General features: G+C 33.4%; 1 protein-coding gene across 1 annotated transcript in view; it reads left to right on the top strand.

Moving 5' to 3' along the window:
* LOC129216413 (ovochymase-1-like) overlaps window positions 1-12,327 on the top strand; it is a 40,521-nt gene extending 28,194 nt beyond the window's left edge. Inside the window, exons 10-17 of the mRNA XM_054850628.1 lie at window positions 1,304-1,458; window positions 1,792-2,023; window positions 4,396-4,509; window positions 5,752-5,965; window positions 7,017-7,152; window positions 9,269-9,413; window positions 11,509-11,651; window positions 12,126-12,327. Of these exons, the coding sequence (XP_054706603.1) occupies window positions 1,304-1,458; window positions 1,792-2,023; window positions 4,396-4,509; window positions 5,752-5,965; window positions 7,017-7,152; window positions 9,269-9,413; window positions 11,509-11,651; window positions 12,126-12,320 (1,334 nt within the window). The 3' untranslated portion in view covers window positions 12,321-12,327. The remainder of the gene's footprint in view (window positions 1-1,303; window positions 1,459-1,791; window positions 2,024-4,395; window positions 4,510-5,751; window positions 5,966-7,016; window positions 7,153-9,268; window positions 9,414-11,508; window positions 11,652-12,125) is intronic.
* The last annotated feature ends 1,249 nt before the right edge of the window (window positions 12,328-13,576 follow it).

The following is a 13,576-nucleotide window of genomic DNA, read 5'->3' as shown; positions in this document are numbered from 1 at the left end:
TAAATTCAAGTCCCATTTTCGCTTCATTATTATAGATTTAGGGAAAATAGTCGTTCAAAAAGATGGAAAAAAGATAACGTAATCTGTGCTTTTCATTTCATTGATTCAAGTTTAGTAAACATATACACGGCAGCTATTGCATTTCATTATCGACAAAACAATGCTTTATCTTTTATAATAAAAAAACAGGCGTTTCGGAAGATAAAGCTATTTCTGATCATTGATCAATCTCGGGAGTTTGAATAGTAATCGAAATATTTAACTATCACCTGGTAGTATTCAACAATGTCGAAAATTAGTTTTGATCTTGTGAATGAGAGAATGCTTGCTTCATATTCGATTCTGAAGATATTCGCAGTCTTCTTTTCTATCACCTTTTGCCAAGCCAAAAGTAAGTCTAAATCGAAATGTTTGTTTTACGAGCATTCTTAGTGCACCAGATTAGATGTAATTTCATTAAACATAGTCATTTAGCGTATCTTTGAGCCACGTGGGTTAACTTTGATCCCCTTCAAACTTTTTGGTATGTTTGAAAATAAAATAGGGAAGTGTCGATTATGAACGAGCGGGTCTAAAAGACACTCACTAAAATGAACGATGGGGTCCCCTATAAAATGTATGGACATTTTTTTGAACTGTCTTAATTAATCTCTTAATTATTTCTTTTTTTATATCTTTTGAAATTACTTTCATTTTGCACATTCAAAATCCTGATTTCCCTTTTCCCCCCCTTGAAAATGTTTTTTATGCCGGCATTTGGTGGTTATTTATTTATTTATTTATTTTCACGATCAACTCTGCAATTTTTTCGACGTCATGTCAGTTCTATTTATTTTGTTGTAAAATACAATTTAACTATTTGATTTTCATCTAAACCCAGATAAAATATTTCTTGACTGAATTTTAATTGGTACATTTTGTAAGTATTAGGTAGTTATAGTCACTTTCCTTAAAAGAATATAACGAAATCAATGGAGAATTTTCAATGCAAGTAGTCTCGTAGAGATATCACTTGCAAGACGAAATCGTTCAAATGAACGAGTTCAATGCATGGGACAAAAATATGGACGAACCTCCGATGAGCGGATCATTAATATCTTCCACTTCTTGGGAAAAAAAAAACCTGAAAGAAAATCAGATTTTTTAAAAAAAATTATTTGAGTGTGTTTTTGGTTATCGGAAAATTTTACTTGCAAAACCTTTCTTTAGTATGTCTCAATTAAATTTTATAAAATTTTTGGGAGCATATGATATTTTCCTGCTTAATTGCTGTGTTGTTAATCGTATATATTTGTGTTTACAGCGATACCATTCGGCAACACGACAATCGCGTGTGGATTAGAGAGACCACTTGTTTTGAAAAATGAATATGGTTTCATCAGTTCTCCAGGGTTTAATTTCCAGACATATCAAGAGAAGAAAAATTGTTCATGGACTATAATTGCTCCTGAACATAAGGTGAGATTTATGTACGTTATGACAGAAGATGAAGTGAGAATTATTTAAATTTCTATTATCTTTCTAAATCAGGAAATATTTTTCACTTTTATAGGAAGCACACATATATCACAAATATATTTCAGGAATATATTTCAAGTTTATAGTAAAAATAAAAGCATCAAGTTTTTATAATTTAATCGAATTTGACAACACTACTGAAACTATGTTTTGAACCATGTAATTTGTTTTTAACAGAAATTTGAAATATTTACAACTGATTTTTAAAGTGCTGCATTTCAAAATAATGATGTCTGCAAAGCTTTAATCTTTGTTTCTTTTTCGTTTCAACAGCAAGTTTTTTTGAAGAAGTTTTACTTCAACATCAATCGTGAGTGCGAGTTGGATTCCTTAACCCTCTATGAAGGGGCGCCACCGAAACACACCAGAATTGGTCAATACTGTGGCATGTGGATGCCTCTGTCTTACAAATCGAAAACTAATGTCCTTCATTTGTCCTTTATCAACAGCCGAACTTCTCGAAACACTGGTTTCCAGCTTTTCTATAAACAAGTATTGCCTACTGGTAAGTTTAGTATCCATTTCTGCAATCAAGATTTATAGTTCCAACATTCCAATTCAACTGGATAGCGGTTTAATTTGACAGAATTGCTTTCATCCGTTTTGGGCGTTTAAGAAATCATTTGACATCAGCTAGAACCAGGGTTGCCAAATTTAAGAACAGTAAATACGGAACAGGCTTCCAGGAGTAAAAAAAAGGGGGGGAGGAGTTGAGACTTCTATTTATGGCGATTGACGATGCACTCGCAGAAATATATTTCCAGCATTATTAGTCAATGATCAAAGAAGCAACCATTCGGCTTCTCATGATCTGCCGCCAAAACAAAAACATACAAACCAAATCAAAACGAATACAATTTTTGTGTTTGCTGCCACATGATTTTCTTAGTGGTCTTTATGTCGCATTTTTTGTTTACTTTATTTTTTCTCCTCAAAATAATGTCTCATTCTGTAAAATATTGTTATCAGCTAGAATACGGGACTTTAGGCTTCCCGTATTGAAGTTCCTCGGGATGCGAGACAATTTTTTAAAATACGGGACTGTCCCTTGAAATTCGAAAAGTCTGGCAACACTGGCTAGAATAGTTGGAAGACTGAGATAAATTGAAATTACTAGGATCTATACTTAAAATAATTTTACTCTAAAACACATGTTTGAATGCTTCTGGTTAATTAATAATTTTGTCAAATAACTAGGGTAAGGTCACCAGTAACAGATGAGGGTCCAGTAACAGACAGTCACAAGTTTGGATTTTAATAACAAGCCTTTTAGGCGGGTAAAACTGATGTTGCTGTAGCCCATGAATACGGTGCAACCATCTAGTGTTATTAGAGTGAATTTTTTGAGCCTGTTGGTATTTACAAGGCAGTGGTGGAAGGTTATGAACAGCCTACACCAGATCAGCTGGTGTTTCATGTTCATTTGAATTTAATAACGTTTTAGTTCTAAAATTATGAACTTTTGCACATTCTGAAGAGAAAAAGGGAATTTTGTCTACCTCACTCATCCTTTCCTCATCCTGAATGTTGCTGGGTATCATCAGATTCGTCGGTGTCTTACTAGGGGTTGGACCTTTTTTCGAAATTAAACAAATAAAAATGGAATTAACTACTTCAGTCAAACGATATATGAGCTTCCGTTACATGAGAGAAAAATAGTTTAAAAAGTCTAAATACATTAAATGGCTCAGAAAGTTGAGTTAACCTGAGAGCGATGTCTGAAGCATGTCTGTGACTGGTGCCGTTATCCTATATTTAAATATGGAAAATCACAACTTTGTAATAGTTATTATTAATATAGGGGATTTTCTGCCTTTATCTTTTCACTTAGCACACATAAAGTTTAAACGTTTCTTAAACGCTACAAAATAGTCGTCACAACGTTAACAACCGTTTTGCAACTTTTATAAAACAAAATGTGATACCTGGGCATTTTGTTACGAAATTCGAATTAAATTTTGTGTTTTTATCAAACGAAATATAAGATAGCAATACAAATGAAGAAACTTTTTATCCGAATCAAACTTTAGTTAAACTGCTTCTTAGAATATTTTATGTAATTATTGTGTCGGAAAGGAAAGTTAAATTCGACATTTTCTTGAAGTTTTTGTGCAGCTAACGCCGAAGAAGTTGTTGAGTAAGAATTGGAAACAGTTTTGTCACTTTCATACTTCTAACTTAGGTTTTGAAACATCCTTATTTCTTACGAAATGGAAAGAACGATGAAAGTAATTCGTATGTATCAGGAGTTTTTTTTTTTTTTTTCAACAGCAAGGCAGAAAACTGGATAATGATCAGATATATTTTTGACTGCTCAGCAGGCGTATTTTATGCATTGAAAACAGGAAATGTGACTCAAAATTTAGCCAGGAGTATGTTTATGCTTTGTTTTTAACTGAAAATTTAGCTATGTTCAAAATGAGGGTAAAAATCGAATATTTCACTCCCCTAAGATGAGTTTCACTCCTTTAAGATATGTCAAGGAGTATTTTTACACCTTGAAAAAAAAATCAAACAGTATCTTTGCGGTACACATAGAAGTTTTGTTTTTTTCATACTAGAGTTATACACAGAAGTATAATCAAAGGGCGCGGAGAAGAACTATGATCACATTCTATGATTATTATTGATTTGTAAGTAACAAAAAATGGTGTTTGAGTATTAAAGAATTAAAAACTGAAAAAAATAGATGAAATATGATTTAAAGAATTACAGCTTTCAGTATATGTGTATGCATTAAAGTCTCACTACAAGTTATGTATATGCATGTCTTTCTTACATCATTTCATACTAAACCTTTTGATATGCTTGTACATAGGATTTTCACCTTCCAGTGATTGTTTTTACGATTGATTATTTTTGTTCATGTTTCTACAGTAAAATGTGACTCAGATGAACTTACTTGCCGACACCGCACCAAGTGTGTACCGTTAAACAAAGCATGCGATGGTGTTGATGATTGTGAAGATGGCAGTGATGAAGAAAAATGTGGTATGCGGTTTTTAATTAGTTATTTACTATCATACTGTGTATTTTTCGGTAAAACTTTATATTTAATGTAAACCTTAAAAGCAGAAGAGTTCATCAAAGTTTAAGACTTCATATCTGGTAAAGATCCAGTAATTATACTCATCTATTTTTTTTTTAACCCGCTGATGAGTAAAACTTTTACTGAACTATTTTCCTATGAATGAAACGCTTAAACACAAAAGTTATGGTTACGAAAAATAAGATAATTTCGATGAATTTTAAGTAGTGAAATTTCGTGTGGGTAACTCTATTGTAGAGTTCCTTTTTTTTTTTCCGCCACGCCATGACCCACCACTAAGGTATTTTTATCACTAGGACAGTCACGTGGCCTAGCTTTACTGCACTGAATTTTGCCTTTAAAATATCTTTCAAACAGCATGTTAGAATAAAAATGAACGTTGGTAATGTAAAAGAGGAAATTCCTGAAAGTTAAAACATTTAATAACTAATGAGGTCGCTGGCGAAATTTTAAAAGTATTTTTTTCTGAAGGAGCATGCTTAAAAACATAGGATCTGACCATTTAAAAAATAATTTGACAAAGTTTAGTATTTTTAACAATTATTTTAGTCGGTGCTCATATTTAAAATCATTTTTTACGCTTCTGCACATGGCATCATAAGTGATGAAATGCCATTCACTGATGCCATTAGCGTATAGCTCAATATCTAATTCGCTTCTTTACTCACATGTGCTGGCAACGACATGGTTGGTGGCAAGCGTGGAGCGCAATATTTAATTCGCTTCCGAATTATCATAATCTGGAAACGCGGTAGACAGCAAGCGTAAGCATTGAGCGCGCTAGTGAATTAGCGCGCCTAAGTGCATTCTTTGTGACGTCATTAAGACCACGGCTTGTTTGAAAAATCAGACATAAAAATTGTAATAATAATAATAATTAAATGTTTTGAAAATAAAAGTTTTTACTCGCTCCATGTTTTTTTTTTCTCATTTTATCAACTTTAGTGACTAAACGTAGTACTTTTGATTCATAGAAGCAATTCATTCTTAAATTCACCACTTGAAATAAACAAAATTAATCTCAACGACGTACGGCAGGGAGCATTGATCTTCAGCAACATATTTTTATGCTGTCTTACTTGCAGAAAAAAAAAATATTTAGAGTTTCTTTTCCCATGTATAATTTCATAAAATGTTTGTAGAATGGATTGTTTGAAAGTTTGTTTTCAAATTTTTTAAATTAGAAATTGCTGACGAAAGTAGTGCACTCTGCGGCTTGCCGAAGATAGCACCGTTTCTTGGTAGTAATAAAATTGTCGGAGGCAGAGATGCAAGACCCGGTAGCTGGCCATGGCAAGCTTCATTAAGGCTGGTTGCAGACGAACCCTACAGCCATACGTGTGGCGGGATTTTAATTGGAAAGCAATGGATTTTGACTGCAGCTCATTGTTTCAGAGAGTAAAAAGTTATTTTCACTTATTTAACAAATTTTCAATTTCCTTAAAGCTATGGTATTTGTTTTAAACTGCACATCTCTTTGCTTAATTCATTAATTATACAGTAAAGTGACTCGTTACTCGAAATTAAAACTTAGAACATGAGAAATGTTTTTATTACACCTTTGTTAACGAACTAATGCAGAAGGTTCTTATTTGACAAGAACAACTAGTTTTCTTTTACAAATTACTTAAATAAATAATTTCCAGTTTGTATTGTAGTGTAAGTTTTTCTCAAAAAACTAAAAGTTAAATAAATGAAAAAATAAAATAAAATACATAAAATAAAAGAGGAAATTTAATTCTGAAAGAGCATTCCTTGTCATTTTTAGCTAATTATTTACTAACTGCGTTACAATGCTCAATTTTCATTACTTTTTTTTTTTTTTTTTTGGAAATATACAGGCTGATTATAAAGTCTTTCTCTGACTATAAGTACTTATTATCCGAAAACTGATATGCTTAGGCGTATTCTTGTTTCAATATATTGCAATGATGTTCACAAAGTTTTTAATAAAACTAATTACGACAACAGATTTCCGTGCGAGCACTCTTGGTTGTCCAAAGACTTCCAAAGTGAAATTCATATTTTCGCGACACAATGCTCAACGTTTGTGTTGTCCCGCCAGACACATTATCTGGATTCTTGACTTTCAGTGCTCTACATCTCAAAACTGGTGTAGTAGTTACTCTGTTCTTTATGCACCATAAAAAGAAAAAAACTTTGAGGAGCAGTATCAGGTGAGAAACAGCTAGAATGTTGAAAAATACAGGGCAAGAATTGGAATTTACTGATGTAAGTAATTTTAGTAACAATATCATAAATACCTTTACATTTTGTTGAAGCAAGCACACGTAGTGCACCCAAGTCGGGGAAGTGCACTTGGGCGCACTACGTGTGTTGTTGGTGGCTCTTTGTGTATATTCTTTCGTTATATGATTTCGAATAAAAAAATAACTAAATTCCTTACAATTCAATTAATATTTTGTTGAAAACATCATTGTTCTTATAGTGGCAATCTGGATCTTCGTCGCTGGAACGTCTTATTTGGAAAACATTTCAAGCTTGTTCCAGAAGATACAGAGCAACTACGATACATGGAAACTGTAGTTATACATCCAGAATACAAAGGTCTTGATGATACAATGGTAATCAAAATAGTTACGAAACATAAAAAAAAATATTTAATTATTTCATACTAATAAAAATTGTTTAAAGCGAAAAACATAACAAGCAACTATTGCTACAGAAAAAAAAGTGAAATAAATAAAATACATAATTAGAAAGAACAATATGAACTAGAACAAATATATTTGTAACTGTTATACTTTTAAGCAGAGAATTTGAATGCATAATTTTATGAATTTAGAATATTCCAACTCAAGATAATTTTATTAATAGGAACAAGCGATTCTGAAATTAAATCCTTGCTCTGTCCTAAGAAATTCAAAAACTAAAAAAAAAACTTAAGCAGTATTCGGTTCTAGTACGAAGAGGCTCAATAGTGAGTTCACTCGGTGTAAGTATATTTTAGCCAAGAATTTTACAGATTGTTTACAAATTTTCTGTAGAATTTATAACAGTTACTGTTAATGCTTTCCTGCTTTGTTTAAAAATTTTAATTAACTTTTGTCCTATATTTGTTATTTTCTTACGCATCAAGACCGTCGTCGATAGTTGCAGTTGTCATACTGCATTGAAGGATTGTATCTGATGACTCTGAAGCATGAAACCATCGAAATATCAGCCACCAGGGCTGCTGGATAGTCGTAGGCTAGTTTGCCTACGATTGCCGCACTGTGTAGCATTTTCACCAGAAATCCACCAAACTAGCACGTTTCGAGAGCGCATGCTTGCACACTTGACTGCATTTACGCTCAAAATACGGCAACATTCCTCATATTTTTGGTATTGGTGCAACAATTGCGAATTTCTTAAATTGCATATTTCAATCCGGCAGGGATCAGAATGGACCCAAGTCACGATTTCAAGAACGAAAAAGTGTGACCAAAAAAAGCCAGTTTCAGGGAAAATAGTCGAAAAAGTTGCTATTGTAGCACCGATATCAAAAAAGTGAAGAGGTTTGCAGCATTTCGTGCGGAGGTAGAGGATGCTATCTAAAATCGGGCTAGTTTGGTGGATTTTTAAACCAAATGATATACGTTTTCACTTTTTACACCAGGGTCCCTCGTATCTACCTTTATTCGACGTTTAACCAGTTGTTGGGACCTTGAAGACAGTTCTGATTTTTTGATCCAGAACAGAATCCCTGGTCCAGCACTTCCAGAAGTATAGTTTCACTTGGGGGACTTTGTGATCACAAGCAGATTTCACATCCCCCAGTCACCATTAATAAAGACGATTGATCTTCGACCGACGCTAGGATCGAACCCAGGACCCTCCGGTCACGAGTGCAATGCCTTACCGATCAGTCCACCACGGCCCTTACCAAATGCTATAATATGTTTCGGCAACCAGGGGGTTGTTCCTCTACACTCTTCTCCCCTTGTAGGTACGCCACTGCAATGACTATCCGTAATAACCATCGATGCAGATAAATGATTTTTACTCTTTGGCAGGATGTTCTCTTACTTTCAAGTGGATATTGTTATTTGTGGACGTTATCGTTCGAGAGTTATAACATGCTTTGCTACGTTGTTGAAATTCTGAAACTCTCTGCTTCTCATTGTACTAATATACTCATTGCAAATTTTAGATATTTAATGAGAAGTGCCTTCAAATTGTTTTTCTTGTAAATTATTTATTTAATGAGGGTGTTTTACCCGTGACATTTCGTAGAGACGGAATTTATTCCGCATGCGGCATTGGTTCCACGTAATTTAACTACTCACCTTCTTGTCCTGTTGCCGACTGCTTACTTATTAGGGATCATCATCAAAAAGTACTGTCACTCTGAGGAACAAGATTTGTTTACTACGTTATGACGTAACATAGCAAAGATAAAACTTCGCTTTCCTAGAAACAGTCAACTGCAACTGATGGATTTAATTGGCCTCACAACCGCTGACATCTGAAAATAAAACTCACGAAAAGTTTTGTTTTGACGCATTTCATCATTAATTTTGCATGACAAATTTGTCACGTTTGAAATTTTCATGGCTTCAATTCATCATGGTATGAATTCATCAAAGTTTTCTAACTTAAAAAAATAATAATAATAAAAGATATTATTAATTGATGGCAAATATATTCTATCATTTTCATAAAATGTTGGCATTAATACTTGTAATTTGTTTTCAATAGCAAAAGCAGCATGACATTGCATTAGTGAAACTAAATGCTGCTGTTACAATCACCGATTTCGTCACTCCAGTTTGCTTACCCCAACGAAATAAAACAGTCACACCGGGGACAACGTGCTATGTGACTGGTTGGGGAGAAACTTACAGTAAGTACAACTCGACTTTTTTCCGCACTTTTCGAACAGTCAGCCGTTTACTGTAAATAGAGCTTTCTATTAACGGGTGGATAATGTATATTTGTATTAGAATGTGTCAGCATCTATTTCTTTATTGTTTCGTTAAAACAGTTGAACTAAAATCGGGGCGACAAAAGGAAAAGTCAATCGTAAGCGTCGCATCAGCAGAAAGCTGCACTTCCAAAAATTTAACTTTTAAACTCGTAAACGCCGCGGGGTTTCTTCCAGGCACTAAAAGTTCTTTATAAAAGACATTCTTATGAAATCTACTTTCAGTAGATTTCATAAGAAATTTCTTTAAGTTCTAGTGAACGTTTTAAAAGACTACACACGCTTTATGAGTCTTGTAAAAATAAAAAACACTGTTACAGCCTGTATATATTGTGACTCTGTCAAATTAAGCTACGACCTTCACAATGTTAACTACTTTTTAGGGAGTTCAGTAACGAAGGGCCGCGTTATTAGTGCGGATTTCAGTTGAAATACTTTGGCAAATCAATGATGAAAGTGACCCAACTCAACTCCCTCAAAAAGTTGTCAAGGTCATGGCTCAACTTATCAGAAACAGCGGAATGAATGTCTGCAGCAGGAGTGAATAATCTTTTTGCACCGAACCTTTTCTGTTAGGCAAAAAGCGGCACTAGTTAACTCTTTTGAGGATTAGTGTTTTGCATTTTTTTACAATGCTTTTCAATTGACGTGCCGAAAAAGCAAAAAATGTAAATACTCCTATTTATTATGTAAAACTAATGACATTAAATAACCGAAGCCACAATTATGCTTTATGATCCCCTGTAAGTAATTGAAATGATTAATAGAAAGTACAAATAATGACTAAGGTAACTTTAAGACTCAAAACATCAGCAATTGTAACCCTACTAGTCTATTGATAAAAAATTCGTATAAAAAGAAACTTTTTTTTCAAAGGTCATTTAAAACTAGTTAACTAAATATTTTACATAATGTTACTATCATGTAAACGGTAACATAGGTTAAATCTTTTAAAAGGTTATTTAAAAAAAAAAAATCTGATGGTAACTTGTCGAAAGCTAATCCATCTTGTGATGTAAAACATTAAAAATTTAGCACAGGAAAGCCTTTAATGTCTCTTTCAGTCTCTTGAATACCTTTTTGGTTGTGCTCATTTCAGTTTTTCATTACTTATTATCCTTCATTTTCGATCTTTGATATTTTGCAATAACCAACTTCGTTAATCGTTATAGTTATTAATGAACTCCTCTTTGAGTCTGTTTCTGCATTCTGGGCAATCAGTCGCTGTAATGCTTTGGAATTGAAGTCCTAAAAACGTAAGTGGTCCTAAAAATGTAAACATCTTTGCTGACGTTGGGGGAAAGAATGCTAATTGAAACTCCCACATAAAAACGTTTCCAAACTGAAGTTTAATTTTTAAAAAAAGGTTCAGATGAACTTTGGGGATGATTAAAGGAGAGCAAGTTTGGTGGCCTTGCTTCGGACATTTTTAAAAATTTATGTTGCTAAGACTCGTTTTTCAGATAGAGTAAGAGTAAGAGATGGGGTTTAAGGACCTTCCTCCGATAGTTTTTCGAATCTGGAAATACAAAATTTTTCGACGAGATGATGTTAGGCGGAGAGCTTTTGAAAGCTTTCCGAAAAATCATTACGAATTTGAAGTTCTAAAAATTCAGTTTCTTAATACCTTTGGTAACAGAAAAGTGAAGGAATATATTAAACATAAGTTCCGGGATCTCCCGCTCCTTCGCTAACTTTCTATATTTTAGTTGTTTTAAGTAAATATGATGTAGCCGCCTCTCTTAAGCTTGAGTAAATCTGATACGTAATAAGAGATAAGTAAAAGAAAAGAAAAAAAAAAGAAAAACCATCTCCCCTTCTTGAAAATGTTCTCTGTTTTAGTGCTAAACATAGATTACAAAATGATTCGATATGTAAGTTGGTGTAGATTTCATCACTTAAATGAACACATATTTTACCAAAATATGAATGACATTTGCATGATAACTAAATACTCGGAATTAAAGACTAACGTTGCAAATAATTTCTCAAAAACTACACGTTTTCTTTGCAGGCACAGGGTTTGAATTAGAACTGAAGCAGGCCGAAGTACCCATTGTACCATTCGAAACGTGCAAATCTCAGTATAAAGGTTTTGAGGTACACCCGAGTATGATATGTGCTGGGCATGAAGAGGGTGGCCATGATTCTTGTGAGGTAAATATTTTATTGTAGATAAATTTTAAATTTTTGTTTAAAAGAAAACAACTTGGAGTTGAGCAAAATGGATTTGATAAATAAAAAAATTTAAACTCCTATTATCTTTTTAAATTTCCAATTATCTTTCCTTTGCTCTTCCAATATGAATTCAAACAAATTTCTTTAAAAAAAGAAATGTAATATACAATGGCTGAAATGGTTTATGGAAATGGTGTTTATAAAAACAAAACTCCTATTTAATTTTTTTTTTTTTTTTAATGAGATTACACGAACACTTTTGCTTATTTTACATTGCTTAAATGTGATGCAAAATAAATCTAATAACCCCTTTAGCTTCTTAATCTAATGATAGCTTCTATAATCTAATGAGCTATTTAAATGTTTCGAAAATTCATCAGAAAGTGATAATGTAAAAAATATGGAAAAAAAATATTTGAAGGTAAAATAGTAAACAAATGATTTTTTTTCCAGGGAGATAGTGGTGGTCCTTTGGTATATTCAGAAGATAGAAAGAATTGGCAATTAGTAGGCATTGTATCAACAGGTGGAGCATTTTGTGCGAGCAAGCAGCAGCCTGGTGTATATACATTAGTGTCACATTACGTTGATTGGATTCAAAATGTTACTGCTATTGATTTTTACAGTAAAAAACGCGACGTACTCTAAAACTAATAAAATCTTTAGGTGATTTTTTTTAAAAATCATTTATGGTGATTAAAAATTAATTCCATCTTACAACCAAACTTCGGGTTATTTTTTTTTTTTCAATACTTGATAATCAGGTAACACGAAGGGCCGAGGATAGGATAGACCAGGGGAATGCAGCGACCTTAAGGAACTTTAATTTTTATGACCATCAAAATTCGTATTTATGAGCTAGATCAATATTTTGGATTATTGTACGCCATCTTAAGAATGTACACAAAATTTGTTATTAGTAAATCTATAAGAGAAGTAGTGAAAAAGCATCAATTTGTTAACCTCTGCACTGTGGCGGTATTACCCAGGGAACTGGGATAATCCCGCCACGGACCTGTGGTAATCCCGCCAGAGACCTGGGGTAATCTCGCCACTAGCCAATATGGCAAAGACTAAGAACAAAATTTATTGAAAATCCTGTATGCAATTAGCATTACAATATAGAAATTGAAAATAAAAAGAAATGACATTTTTAGTTTATAACGGGAGAAAAAACAGTATTTTGAATTCGTCTGATTTTCCTAAAATTTACAGAAATCACAAATGGAGTTTTCAGCTGTTTCAGCATCGCTACACTCTGAATGCACCCACTTGCGACAGTAAGTGCATCTGGATCACAGTTCTTTCGTTTCATATTCATTGCATATAGCAATGTTGAATGTTTGGATCGCTTGGATCAAAAAGGTCATCATTTTCGTCGTCGTCATAAAACTTTTTGTCGTCGATGTCCTCCTCATCTGACGAGTTTTCAAAACTAAAAAGTCGCTTGCCCCTTTTCTTGACAGATTTATTCATTTTTCTTATGCCGTGTTGTCACTGTTTTATCTTTCCTTGTCTTGGATTCAGTTTTGATGGGCATTCCCAAATCCTTTCTGCAGATTTTCTTTTGGCCTGTTTCAATGTCTTTTTCAGCTACTGTTTCTTCCAAAACTACCTTCATTGGGATTCCCGTTAGATATGATGAGTGGCTTTTTCTTTTAGAACTTTCCTCTACCCTTTCTGCTGCCAATTTTGATATTGGTGAAAACTTTTCTGGCGGTTGAAGAAATGTTTTTGAGGCACTTTTTGAACGGTCTTTGATGAGCAAGGTGCTACATCCAGTAACTCATCTTCAGACGTATTGTTCGCTTTTACAAGATTATTTTGCTCACCAGATTCTTTTGTTAAGACTAACTTCTGTTAACTAACTCTGTTTTTACTAAGCACAGTTTACAAGAAAGCAT

The sequence above is a fragment of the Uloborus diversus genome, chromosome 2 (genome assembly GCF_026930045.1).
Source record: "Uloborus diversus isolate 005 chromosome 2, Udiv.v.3.1, whole genome shotgun sequence".
Classification (NCBI taxonomy): Eukaryota; Metazoa; Arthropoda; class Arachnida; order Araneae; family Uloboridae; genus Uloborus; species Uloborus diversus.
The sequence above is the reverse complement of the archived record's forward strand: the minus strand, read 5'-3'. Positions and strand labels throughout refer to the sequence as shown.